Source organism: Lissotriton vulgaris, chromosome 1_1, assembly GCF_964263255.1.
Source record: "Lissotriton vulgaris chromosome 1_1, aLisVul1.2, whole genome shotgun sequence".
Taxonomy (NCBI): domain Eukaryota; kingdom Metazoa; phylum Chordata; class Amphibia; order Caudata; family Salamandridae; genus Lissotriton; species Lissotriton vulgaris.
The window spans coordinates 1,314,343,811-1,314,358,454 of NC_141685.1; the positions used below are offsets into that span (position 1 = coordinate 1,314,343,811).

At 45.2% G+C, this 14,644-nt stretch overlaps 1 protein-coding gene across 2 annotated transcripts in view; it reads right to left on the bottom strand.

Annotated features, from left to right (window-relative positions):
• AVIL (advillin) overlaps nucleotides 1-14,644 on the bottom strand; it is a 411,867-nt gene that overhangs the window by 201,237 nt on the left and 195,986 nt on the right. For both annotated transcript variants that reach the window (XM_086965687.1, XM_086965696.1), the window contains exons 4-5: nucleotides 13,545-13,741; nucleotides 9,822-9,930 (exon numbers count right to left, since the gene is read on the bottom strand). In XM_086965687.1, the coding sequence (XP_086821813.1) occupies nucleotides 9,822-9,930; nucleotides 13,545-13,741 (306 nt within the window). The remainder of the gene's footprint in view (nucleotides 1-9,821; nucleotides 9,931-13,544; nucleotides 13,742-14,644) is intronic.

Genomic DNA, 14,644 nt, shown 5'->3' on the forward strand with positions numbered 1-14,644 from the left:
TGAGGCTGGCTCAGGTTCCACGCTGCAGCCTCTCTCGCGTTCTAGGGCACTTCCATTTCCGGTGCTTTGCAGCCGTTTTAATATGTCCCTAGAGTTTCTCCTTGCACAAATGGGTAGATTTCCAGATATTGATATGTTTCCCTCATCTTCATTGCTTGATTTTGCTCGCAAATAAATGTCACTCATAGCCGTTCAATGTCACTCATAATTTCACTGACATTATGAAAATGTCACACATAAGCTATCTGAAACCTTGGCAGCTACGCAATTACACTCTGAAATTATGAAGATGTCGTCAGACACAAAGCGATTTGAGACCTTGCCACTATAATGCATCATCATAGCCCCACCACCCTGGTGTCTGCCCCCGGGCCGTGGCCCCCATCTGACTTAACTGGACTCGACTCTGACGTCTGACCCGACTCTCTCACCTCAATCAATTATCACTCGCCTCGCCTGTCTCGCAGAGTGCCGCCCGCAGCCACAGCCAGCTGAGTACTGTAAAGCTGAGCAGCAGGGCCAGGCAAAAAGAATGATTATGGAGGTGGTGGTCAGTGGTCTCCTCCACACTCCACCTCGACTGCTCGACACGACGGGAGGGGCGCTGGGGCGGTGAGGTGAGCGCTGGCGCAGCGCGTAACGCGTCACACTACAGTGCGGCGGCAAGAGGGCTGGCCCAAAAAATGTTACAGGGCCGTCATTGGTTAAGGCTGGGCGCACCGCGCACTCTACCATTGACGGCCCTGTGAGCAAGGCTGGGCTGGGAGGAGGTGGGGGCCCCCCAACAAAGTGCACTCTATCACGTGATTGATTCAGAAGTCGGACTCGGAACCGACATTTAGAAATGATTTATTGTGTAGCCTTAGTGCTGCGCTGCGTGTGATCAGGAATCACTTCCGATATTGAAACGGCAGGTGACGGACGGGTCACTAGTGTCAGGTGATTATAGTGATAACAGTGTGCATGCATGTAAAGTGCCACGGGCCAACGCACCGCCGACCGCCCTACAGTCACTGCCACTCACAGGCCTCCGCGGCCGCAACGGGCCTCGGCCAGGCCTCCTCAGTCAGTCAGTGAGTGAGTGCCTGTGCCGGCCCGCCCGCGCGGCCGCCTCAAAAAAGGTGCCGCCTGGGGCGGACCGCCCCCCCCCCACCCTCCCCCTAGCTACGCCTCTGCTCCTGCTCTCTCTCTGGGGCCCCCACCCCCGTTCTTGTCAGGGTCCTGAGCAGTGCTCTGTGCTGCATCCTGCTCTCTGGGCCCCTCCCCCGTCCTTGTCAGGGTCCAAGCAGTGCTCTGTGCTGCCTCCTGCTCTCTCTGGGGCCCCCACCTCGTCCTTGCCAGGGTCCCGAGCAGTGCTCCCTGCTGCCTCCTCTCTCTCTGTGGCCCCCAGCCCCTCCTCCGTCTTTGTCAGGGTCCTGAGCAGTGCTCTGTGCTGCCTCCTGCTCTTTCTCTGCCCCCCTCCTTGTCAGGGTCCTGAGCAATGCTCTGTGCTGCCTCCTCTTTCTCTGGGGCTCCCAGCCCCCGTCCTTGTCAGGGTCCCGAGCAGTGCTCTGTGCTGCCTCCTCTCTCTCTGGGGCCCCCCACCCCCGTCCTTGTCAGGCTGCCTCCTCCTCTCTCTCTGGGGCCCCCAGCCCCCGTCCTGGTCAGGGTCCCGCAGTGTTCTGTGCTGCCACCTCTCTCTCTGGGGCCCCCAGCCCCCGTCCTTGTCAGGGTCCCGAGCAGTGCTCTGTGCTGCCTCCTCTCTATCTGTGGCCCCCAGCCCCCGTCCTTGTCAGGATCCTGAGCAGTGCTCCTGCTGCCTCCTGCTCTCTCTCTGGGGCCCCCAGCCCCCATCCTTGTCAGGGTCCCGAGCAGTGCTCGGTGCTTCCTCCTGCTCTCTCTCTTGGGCCCCCAGCCCCCGTCCTTGTCAGGGTCCCGAGCAGTGCTTGGTGCTGCCTCCTGCTCTTTCTCTGCCCCCCTCCTTGTCAGGGTCCTGAGTAGTGCTCTGTGCTGCCTCCTCTTTCTCTGGGGCCCCCAGCCCCCATCCTTGTCAGGGTCCTGAGCAGTGCTCTATGCTGCCTCCTCTCTCTCTGGGGCCCCCTGCCCCCGTCCTTGTCAGGGTCCTGAGCAGTGCTCTGTGCTGCCTGCTCTCTCTCTGGGGCCCCCAGCCCCCGTCCTTGTCAGGGTCCCGAGCAGTGCTCTGTGCTACCTCCTGCTCTCTGGGGCCCCCACCCCATCCTCTTTCTGGGCCTGGCACCTCTGACTGAAGAGAAACAGTGTATGTTGATTCTTTGTTTCTCTTCAGTCAGAGGGTGGGTGAGAGGGGCTCAGAGCAGGCTGCAGACAGCCTGCACCTGCTTTAGAGGGAGAGAGGCTTGATTCAGTGCAAGCCTCTCTCACAGCTCTCACCGAAGAGCTGAGGGGGGGGGGGGGGGCGGGCCCCCTTCATTTACTGAAGAGAGTGGGGCCTCCCCGCACGGGGGCTGCGGGGGCCTTTGTTACGCCCCTGGAGATGGCATCCTCAGCTGATATATACATTTCCAACTCCAGTCTTTCATTCCTTTAAGGTGTTTTCTAATATTCTTCGTATCTGGTACATTTGTTTTCCTAGTGAGATCTACTAGCTCATGTAAGATGGCCTTAGTTTGTCTATATTTTGATCAACAACAAATGTTTTAATTTGCATATCCTTTACATAATCCTGCCCGCTTTTAGAATGCATGAGCTCATTGGATGTGTAATATCTAAAATCTATTTTAAGGATTTGTTTTCCCTAGTATTCAGTTTGACCCTCAGTCCACAGTTCCGAATTTCTGTGGCATGTGTACGGTTGATTGTGATCTGGCATTGACTAAAATACGGTTTGCACCAACAGAACAGCCCCCTTTCTCTGACACATCAGAATGTCCTGCTTCTTGTAGGCTATCCTAACTTTTTTTCAGCTCTTGTGCCCAATTACTTACACTTTTAGGCCAATTAATTAGAACATGTTGAGTTTCCTATGATCCATATTCTTTACCAGGCTCTTAACTTTGGCGACTTCCAGCTCTTTACAGTATAATGTGATTTTCAAATTCCATAATTAGCCTCCGTAGTGTATGTTTCTGTTTTGTTACCACCAGTTTAGCAACATTGGCAAGTAGCAGTTTACACAGACATTCACCTATCAAACTGAAAACATCAATCTTTTCATCCTATGGTGCCTGCAGAATATGATTATTTCTATTTATAAACAGTAGAGGCATCTTGATGTATACTTGTTCTCATAGGGTAGCTTTCAGCTTTATACCACCACATGAGAACTGTGCATGTATATTATGATAACACAAATAAGGAGATCTTTTTGTAGAGACGCACATGCCTATTTTCTGTCAACAGCGATTTTTAAATCCATAAAACCAGAGAGTGTCGGAACATTTGAAGAAGAATATAGCCTTAGAGCCTGACGTAGCGGGCTCAATCGGCCGCTAAAGGCCTGCTCCCGCGTTAAAGGCCCAAGCTGAAGGTGAGTGTAGTATATGCATTCCCTCGTGCTGTGCTCAGCACGAGGGATTGCTCTCTGTTTATGTGTTCTGGCCCTCCGTTCGGTTCTAGCGCTCTGGGCAACGATAGTCAGTTGCCCGGAGTCCTGGAGTCGAGCGGCGGCCTCTATCCTGTGGGTGTTATCTTTACTCTAATTAAAGAAGCCTTTCAACCTGCAAGTCTGCCTGGAGCACGTTTATTTCATTTGGCGACAAGAGCTGGTCACGAACCTGCGAAACACCCACCAGGAAAAACTCGGTCTACTCCTCATATGCCCGTCCTCCGGCTCCTACAGAGACCCATCTGCGCTTCATGGACACCAGTTTCTTCGACATCGCGTCTTCCTGGTGAGCTGCATTCCGGCGATTTCTTTCAAGTTTCGCCGCTTTGCCTGTCTTCCCGACGGTTTCCAGCGCTCGAGCCTCAGCTGGTGAGTCACGCGACACCTAAGCGTCATCGTCTTGCGCTTCATCATTTCCTCGCGCAATTGACTCAGCAACACCAGCGTCTTACCTAATCACGCTGAAACGTCATCACTCCACGTTTGGCAACCATTTCCTGACGTTGCCTAGCTACCACTCGCTCCGCGCTGATCTTCACACCGAGTCAGTTTCTCAATGACTGACTTTGCAGCGCGACCTGTACTTCGCCTCTGTGGTGTTTATTCTTACGCTGGAGTTAAACTGGTACTGTAACATTGCTTATTTTTGACAAACTTATTTGTACTTAGTGTGCTCTTTTGTCCTTCGACAGACACACTCTACTTTCATTTTATTTGCCATTTACACGCTTAGAATTTTCTATTTATTCACAATTACAACTGTTGCATTTTTTAACCACAACCTTAACATTTTAATTCATTTCAATGGCCTCTTCTCAACAATTTGCTCAACCCCCTCCTTTTCTTCAACTCCCTGGAAAACCTACTATTCCATGGCGTCAATGGGTTAGAGCGTTTGCCAACCATATCGTAGCCATTGATGCAGTCAAGTTCACTCCGGAGAGGAAAGTTGCCATCTTATATGGATGTTTGGGCGTTGCCGCACAACATACCTTTGAAAATCTCCCAAGATCCCCTCCTCCCTCTGGGGATGCTGGTGATAATTGGGATGAGTACAAGGAAGCCTTATCTAGACTCGCAAGACATTATGGTGAAGAACCTAATGAAATGCTTGAGAGACATAACTTCTTTAAAAGGAGACAACGAGAAGATGAGTCCATTGAAGAGTACATTGCTCAGTTAAGGATCTTGGCTTCTACTTGCGAATTTGAGTCCAATCCCGACATTTACATTCGGGATCAATTTGTTTTTGCGTGTTTTTCAAAAAAGATTCAACAACGCCTCTTGAGCTGCAAGAAGCCCACTCTTCAAGAAACCATTGACATTGCCAAGAGCATCGAAAGATCCATCACCACCTCTAATGCACTGCAAAAAGATCAAGCTCATTCTTCTTTTCACTCTCCTTCATATGACAATACCACTTCAATTAGTGTAGTTAACACTAATAGGTCTGCTAGGCCATTTCAAAAGAAACCTAATCCTAATCCTTATTGTTACAGGTGTGGTTCCAAGTCGCATATTGGCAACAATCCCTCTTGTCCTGCTTCAGGGAAAAGATGTGTTTTATGTAAAAAGTTAGGTCATTTCCAAGGTATGTGCAAGTCTGTCAAGAGATCGTCCAGACCCTCTGTAAATAGTATAGTATGTCCTGAGCTGGATGATTGTATTGATGAATTTCAAGACATGGTTGTTTCTATTCATTGCAACTTTATTGATACCTCTAATTTGGTTAAAGGTCCTTATTGCTCTGCACTGTTTGGGAACATTGAAGTTACAGTTATGGCAGATTCTGGATCTCCGATAACCATTCTCAATGAAGCATTTTTCCTTGAAAAATGGAACAATTCCATTTCTTTGCTCAAACCTGACCTTAGTCCAAAGGCATTTAATGAATCCGATATTATTTTACTGGGCTACTTCAACTATAGGCTTGAATGTTTTGAGAGATCTATTATCACAAAAATTTACATTGCAACCAAGGGTCCCAATATAGTTGGCTGGCAAGATCTTGCAAAAATGGGCATCTTCCTCGTTCCTGGTTCGGATCAACCCATTAGGGTTGGTGAACCACCCGAAGGCTACTCCCCGGTTCCACCTTTTGTTTCTGTTTGCCTTCTTTCTGATAATCATGAGGCAGACATCAAACAAATTTTGGATACATTTCTCAATGTTTTTTCCAGTCAACCAGGTACCGTCAAAGGTTTTAAACATGAGATCAAACTCAAAGCCTCTGCACAACCCGTTGTTCACAAAGTCCGTCCTGTCCCCATCAGTGCCAGAGACGAACTCAGATCTGTTCTCACCTCCCTCAAAAAGGATGGCATCATTGCACCGTCTGATTCCTCCGAATGGGTTTCACCCATTGTTATCGTGCGCAAAAAGAACGGCGAGGTCAGGCTCTGCGCCGACCTTCGCACCCTCAATAAAAATATTTTGGTTGATTGCCACCCCCTCCCCAAAATTCATGACCTTCTTGCCAACCTTGGTGGTGCCAAATATGTTTCCCTCATTGACTTGCGCTCTGCATACCATCAGGTACCCCTTACTGAATCTTCCCAAGATCTCACCACATTTGTTACCCCTTTTGGTGTTTTTAAATATTTGAAACTTCCATTCGGACTTGCTAGCGCAGCTAGTGTTTTCCAAAAAATCATGGATCACCTTTTCGAGTCTGTTCCTGGAGTTCAGGCCTATCAGGATGATATCTTGGTTTTCTCTCCTGATTGGAATTCCCATTTATCCCATCTTTCCTCTGTGTTGCGCAAGCTTAATGAAGCTGGAATGACTGTCAGGGCCGACAAATGTAAATTTGGCTCCCAGTCCCTGGATTACTTGGGTCACACTTTGACTCCCGAAGGAATAAAACCCAAGTCCTCCCTCATTGAGGCAATTTCTCAAGCGTCTCCTCCCAAAGACAAGGATGCCCTCCGCTCCTTTCTGGGTTTAGCGGAGTATTACGCCTGTTTTGTAAAAGGCTATGCCCAAATTGTTGAACCCCTCCGCTCTTTGCTTCGCAAAGGTTCCAAATTTGCTTGGACCGAAGACATTAACTCATCTTTTTCACATGTCAAGGACATGATTATTGGTGCCCCTGCTTTGCACCCCTTTCAGGACTCTGCCAAGTGTTTCATCATGGTTGACGCCAGCTTGACTGGTTTGGGTGCTGTCCTTGGCCAGTGGGTTTCTGGTAGGGAACACACTGTTGCCTTTTCTTCCAGAACACTCAAAGCTTCTGAAACCCACTATAGCACCATTGAGCGTGAGTCATTGGCTTGTGTTTGGGCTATTGAAAAATTTAAGAACTACATTTGGGGTAGAGAATTTGATTTTTTCACTGATCACAAGCCTCTCACTCAACTCCTCAATGGTGATGGCCTAGGTAAAGCCTCTTCAAGGCTTGTGAGACTTTTGTCAAAATTACATGAATTTCATTTCAATATTAAGCACATTTCAGGTGGCAAAAATTTTCGTGCCGACTGTTTATCTCGCATGTCACTCAACTCTGATTCAGATTTTCAAGATTTTGGTGATGTTGAGTGTGTTGTCGCCACCCTTGATGCCACCAAATCATGCCCTTTTATTACAGAGGATTCTTGGTCAAAAGCTTATGAAAATGATCAGAATCTCAAGTTGGTTGCACAATACATTTCTCAGGGCTGGCCTGAGAGTAGAAATTTGTCAAATGAACTTAAGGCATTTTCCATGGTTTCTTCTGAACTCTCTCTTGTTGACAACCTAATTATGAGGCATGATGTTTTTGTTCCGCCTTCGGATGTCAGACCTGATATCATAAGATTTGCACATCAGGGACATCTCGGCATTACTAAAACATCTCAACTCATCAAAATACATTATTGGTGGCCCTCTATTGAGTCCCAGGTGAAATTTTACATTGATTCCTGCAATGAATGTTTGCTCTCTGATAAGAAATGGAAACTCATTGGTACACCTCTCCATCCTGTTCCCTTTCCACTCAAACCCTGGGAAAAGGTTGGATTGGATTTTTCTGGCCCCTTTGACGTCCTTCCCCATGACATGAAATATGTCATTCTCCTCATTGATTATCATTCTAAATGGTTGTACCACATGTTTTGTGATTCCCCTTCTTCTGCCAATGCTATCAAATTCTTGCGCAATCTCTTCGTCATCGAAGGTTGTCCCTCAGTGGTGGTCACCGATAATGGTTCCCATTTTCTATCTGAGAAATTTGACTCATTTTTATTGGAGCATGATGTTGTTCATTTCAAGGTTGCTCTCTATTCGCCCACCTCGAATGGCTTAGTTGAGCGGGCCAATAGACTGCTTAAAGATGCTGTCCAAACAGCCATTTCCTCACACAACGATGTTAGGACTTTCGTTGAGGAGAAATTTTGGTCATATAACATTTCTCCCCATTGTACCACTGGTGTTTCCCCCTTTTCTTTATTAAGAAGTAGGAATGTACATACCAAATTGTGTCCCACATGGTTGTCTACGAAAAACGTAAAGGCCCTTCCACCTTCTGATGTCTCTCTTGCTGAAAAAGTTTCTCAGAAACAATCCCTTATGAAAACCAGACATGATTCAGGTAAAATTTTCACTTCTGTTGTCCTTAAAGTTGGGGATTGGGTCCTCATTAAAAATCCTAGAAAGGTTGCCAAAGGACTCTCTAAATTTTCCACACCTGTTCAGGTTACTGCTGTCAGTAAGGCCTCCGCCTTACTTGGCAGCAGAGGGTGGTGGAACAAAAGGGCTCTGGTTATCCTTTCTGACTCACAAGCCCGTTCCTTGTTGCGTTTGTCCAAACAGCAGTTTGACCAATGTGACTGGTCTTTTTGGTTAAATCCTGCATCTTCTTCTGCCTCTTCTCCTCCTTCGGATGCTTCTGTTTCTGCAACAGATTCTCCTTCTTCCTCTTCAGGTCTCTCCTCTTCTTTTCCATCTTCCTCTTCCCCTTCCATTCTCTCTGAGACTGTTGAGGAGGTTTCACTCCAAGCTTCCGCCCCATCTGTTCGATGTAGGAGGCTTCCTGTCAGGTTCAATGATTATGTTTTAAGTTGAAACTTATTTTCATGTCTCAGTTTTAAAATTTTGTTCATGCCCTAACTCATGCCTTCCTTCCTTTCTCATTTTGTTCGAAATGTTGTGGAGAGGGAGAAGTTGTAGTATATGCATTCCCTCGTGCTGTGCTCAGCACGAGGGATTGCTCTCTGTTTATGTGTTCTGGCCCTCCGTTCGGTTCTAGCGCTCTGGGCAACGATAGTCAGTTGCCCGGAGTCCTGGAGTCGAGCGGCGGCCTCTATCCTGTGGGTGTTATCTTTACTCTAATTAAAGAAGCCTTTCAACCTGCAAGTCTGCCTGGAGCACGTTTATTTCAGTGAGGGCCTTAAACAAGGGAGTGGGCCTTTAACAAGTAAGTGGGCCTTTATTGGCGAGTAGAACCCGCCAAGGAGGGCTCTAAGGCTATTTGAATATTCCACCCCTAGAGGGCAGAATGTTCTCATTTGTAAAACAAAGGCCTCACGAAGCCCGAGGAGGCTGAATTTCCCTCGGGTTCTGTGAGGCAACATTGGAATGTTGATGCTCCTGGTTTCTACTGTCCATTAGAATCCCGGAGCACACCATTGTCTTCAATGGAGCTCTCAACATTCCAATGTTCTAATGATCTTTAGACCAATAGGATAAGGATTTAAGCATTACTCATGTATGCTTTCTGTGATTGGAGCCCATATTAAAATTTGGGAAATTAATCTATTGATTTCAGTCCACTCTTCGTCCACATAGTTCAGCATGAGAATCAAGAAGGAAGATTGGTTAGTAGTTGCTCCGGGCTGAGCTGTCACCATTAAAAATGTTTCAACCTCTGTCTTCCACCATGATCCTGCTACAGGTATGTGCTGCAGAAACATTTATGTCCCTACTACCACAATTGCAAGTGGTCCCTGTTTGCACTGGTGTCACGGATATGAGTGGGTCGGAGTTTTTCACACCTCTCATAGTTTTCCACCTGAACATCCTCATACTTGCTGATATTTACTGTAAAAAGACCAGGTCAGTTGGCACTGACGGGGCAATATAGCATTAACAGACTACAGTGTGCTAGATAACATCGTAAATTCAAACCAAGAACTTACTGTTCATGAAGCTGTGCTGTCTTTTTAGGAACTGGTTCTAGATATCCAAATCTTCATTTTGATTTATTGAATTTTGCATATTTGTTTTAAAATACTGAATCAATTTGTTTTATTGGATGTGAATACAGATTTAGCGGGTCACTTACCTCCTTTGCAGACACACTCCTCTTCCCTTTCACATGTAGGAGCCTCTTGACATTGTATATGTTGGTTTCTACATGCTTCATCCCCGAGGCAACTCCTCCCTTTTTATAGCTGGAAGTGCAGTGAGTGTGCAGAGGAGATGAATTATCAAAGGAGACAATGTTTGGGAATATAGCATGCAAAATAAGATTCCAAAATACACAACTAATATTGCATGCAAATTAGGGTCCTCATCGCAGACAATCTTATCTGACACCTGATTTGTAACGTTGTTAACCCTGTCTGGATTCAATGCACAAATGTCTACTGTTCCTACGGCTCAGCCTCAAGTTCCCATACTTTTCAACTCAAATTCAAAGCACCCGATGGTTGAAATTTATGCCAACGTCAGTATCTTTCAGTACCAACCCGCCACAGGCGTGACCTGCCAACCAGCATCTTTCTTACTACCCTAATCTAAACCATAGTAAACTAGCAGACACCTGCATACTCCCTCACAAGAAATCTTCAGTAAAGAAGTGCACCCGATTGATTTGTGTCTATTCCCTCACTTTGACTACCCTTGGTCCTTCAGTTGTGTACAGTGAGCTCACTATTCAGGTACTAGCAGAACGACTCCAGACTCAGCTCTTGTCAAAACTTCCCTCCCAGGTTTACATTACACTCCCCTTCCACTGGAAGTCTCCTCTTCTCATTAATTCACAGAGATCCCTCTATCAACACCTTCTAATATTCAACTACCTACAGCCACATCATATGCAAGTGCACACATTGAGCCATGAGATTATCAGTACACAGACACTTCTTTTGAAGCATGAATTACCACAATGAATACATGTGTACAAATGGATGCCTCAGTGCACTGATACAACAGTTCATCTATAGGCTAAATTGACCTTCAGTTTTTTAGGCTGAATGAATCCCTACCCTCCTACAAAGACTGAATACATGAAGGAGGTTCCGCTGGGGGTTTAGATTGTACAGTATGGGGCGCTCACAAAATGCAGTAGGAGTATGTAGTGATGGATGGAAAAAACAAGTGTAGAACGGTGCTGCCAGTAAAGAGGGAAACCCTTAAACCTCTCAGAGGTGGTCAGGCAAGGGATGCCGGAACACCACACAAAATATGCAGCAGGTACTGGGCACAGGTGAGGTACAAATAACTTTTAAGTGATTTAGTCGATTTGAGACAAAATATTGGACACCGGTTGTTTGGTGAAGACAATATATTAAGCTCTATATACGTCTTCTTTCTTTTGAATATGTACAGAATACCAGCCGACACGTGTTTCGTCAACAGGGACGTGCCTGTGACTCATCAGGGCTGTAAAATACATTTTAATACAAGGAAAATATTAATAAAAGAAAAGAAAATGCCTGATCATGAAAAACAAACATTCTTGACTTAAGCAGCAGTCCTTAAAGAGGTGCGTGACATGTGTTTATTGGTGCAACGGGGTGTGTTTAACGACTGAAAAGGAAACAGGAAATGGGAAAACTATTGTACATAGAAAACCATGTATGACATGATGTCTGTGGTAATCAGCGTGAAGGGTGAGGGTGTGGTGAAGGTTGAGGATCCTGGGCGTGTACATGTGAGGGTGGGAATAAGTGAAAATCAAGGAGGTGGATGTGGAGGCGCGGCAGGGGTATGGGGCAATATCATAACTAAATAGATGCAAAACCGGGATGAGGGGAAGGTACGAATAACAAGCATGATGGCTCCTGAGTGGATAACGAGAAAGGTGCTAATGACAGGTGATTTTACAATACTCGGTCTTGCTGGATTCAGTGTTGCACTGGAGAGAAAGGCGGACTAGAGATGCCGGTGGTGGCGTGGTTTTAGGACGGATTTAACAGAAGTTTAATTCAATTGTGGTGGGCGGACATGAGGTGTTTCTCTAAAGTGCCTGTGACATGGAAAAATAAGATAACATTACAGAAGGTGGTCCATATGCTCCAGTATTTGAATAAATGACAAGAACCGGAGAATCCTGATAGTGCAGGATAAGCTCGTAAATTATGCTAAATCATAATAATGCGTAATTCTTAAAACATATGAGCCATAAGTTGCAAAACCATAAATATAGTGGTCTACGAAACATGGTTTTATTTCTTGCCTATTTACATACACCACAGCAACCACATTTGTGGAATCCTTTATTGCTGTTGGAAAGCCAGTTGTTAGGGTTGTGTGTGATAGGTACTGTCGGGCTTAGTCGAGTTCGGAGGGTCTTGCCACGTCTTTATGTAATTTGTGATTTGGAGTTGATGCATGGCGCAAGGGCTGTGACAACTCTACTACGTTACGTGTACATGACACATGCAATTTTGGTCTCACAACAGTCACCAATAGTTGCGCCACCACGTATTTACCAATGTACGGATTAGAGTTTCATACCCACTCATTTACCAGCATGGGTTTCAATGGTCTGACGTTGATGTATGTGCTTCTGCTATCTATCACCTTAAAACGTGTGACAACCGTTTTCATTTACGCGTATTTGCTTGCACCTTTTAATGTTACCGTAATATTGTTTAAACATTTGTTATTATTCGCATTCCATTCCATACCACATTAACACCTCCTGAATGTTTCGTAGACCACTATATTTATGGTTTTGCAACTTATGGCTCATATGTTTTAAGAATTACGCATTATTATTAGGTAGCATCATTTACGAGCTTATCTTGCACTATCAGGATTCTCCGGTTCTTGTAATTTATTCAAATACTGTAGCATATGGACCACCTTCTGTAATGTTATCTTCTTTTTCCATGTCACGGGCTCTTTAGAGAAACACCTCATGTCCGCCCACCGCAATTGAATTAAACTTCTGTCAAATCCGTCCTAAAACCACGCCACCACCGGCATCTCTAGTCCGCCTTTCTCTCCAGTGCAACACTGAATCCAGCAAGACCGATTATTGTAGAATCATCTGTCATTAGCACCTTTCTCGTTATCCATTCAGGAGCCATCATGCTTGTTATTCGTACCTTCCCCTCATCCCGGTGTTGCACCTATTTAGTTATGATCTTGCCCCACACCCCTGCGGCGCCTCCACATCCACCTCCTTGATTTTCACTTATTCCCACCCTCACATGTACATGCCCAGGGTCCTCACACTTCACCACACCCTCACCCTTCACGCTGATTACCACAGACATCATGTCATACATGATTGTCTATGTACAATAGTTTTCCCATTTCCTGTCTCCTTTTCAGTCATTAAACACACCCCGTTGCACCAATAAACACACGTCACGCACCTCTTTAAGGACTGCTGCTTAAGTCCAGAATGTTTGTTTTTCATGATCAGGCATTTTCTTTTCTTTTATTAATATGTTCCTTGTATTAAAATGTATGTTACAGCCCTGATGAGTCACAGGCATGGCCCTGTTGACGAAACACGTGTCGGCTGGCGTTCTGTACATATTCAAAAGAAAGAAGACGTATATAAAGCTTAATATATTATCTTCACCAAACAACCGGTGTCCAATATTTTGTCTCAAATCGACTAAATCACTTAAAAGTTATTTGTACCTCACGTGTGCCCAGTACCTGCTGCAAAGACTGAATACATTCTTCTACTGTAGGCAACCAAGTCGTCCTAGGACAGTCTAACTTCACCATTTGTTTAGAGAATGTTCAAGCACCATGGCCTTTTACCACATCCTTGTCTCTCTTTCCTTAACCATAATGCTCAACAATCAATTAGTCTTACATGATGCCTTGCTTAAAGTAACCTTTGAAGGATTCTGACTCGTAGCCCTGCACCTCCCGGTGCTGTATGGGACTGCCTCCCAGATAGTCATCCAGTTGGGTGGTGTAGATGGCTGCCGATCCCTGCTCATCCTGAGTCGAGTCGTTGCCGATCCAGTAGTGTATGTCGTAGGAAAGCGTGTTCCCAGATTTCCGGGTCTGCACATGGATATTAATGGAGGGAAAGAGAGAAAGCCTATTTGGTTATGAGTGTCAAACCAAGTCTCTCAATAAACAATACATTATACCAATGTAAATAAATTCTTATAGATTTATTATAAGAGTAGCAACAAGCTTAGTTTTATGTTTCTCAGGTGGAGCTATGTGGATCTGTGTAAAGCAATTCCTTTAGCCTGGGCAAAAGAACGTTTTATTTTTGTACCAAAAGACCATTCAGTATATGTTATGCTTATTCACTACAGTTAGTTGGTCAATATTTATTTACCTTTCTATTTTTTTTGGGCTTGTATTTTTATTGTTTTAAAGGCAGTAATAATATCAAGGTATCAAAGGACAATGCACCACCTAACCATCTCTATATCGTAGGTTCACCTAAATTACAAATAAAATGAGTTTTTAGTGGATTCGAAGACATTTAGATTGAGGGTAACTGGTCAATAATAATATTATAATTTGCGTTCACCCCCGTAGGAGATGTGGCTTCTGTGATCTACAGCAACCCACAAAAACACACCCCAAGATTTCTAATAGTTTTTTCTTACTTGTTAGAGAATTTTGTATATGCACACTATTAGCTATAAAAATGAATTGACTTTGTGGGGTGGGCGGTGCCTTTTCATAGAAAGGCTACAAGGAATCTGGGATCGGATAGCTCACTCAGATGAGAGGTGTTTATTTTTTTTTAAAACCTTTCTACAGGTTTCCAAGCATTTTGCAGAATGGTGGTTAAGTCTGCTTCTTTAGGCTCACTTTCTGGTACTTACGTTAGCATTTATAGAACATCCTATGTATTATTTGTTAACATGACATATTTTCTTCTGTTTACCTTAATACTGCTTTGGGAATCATTTAAAATGCTCTACAATATTTTGGGAGTGAACT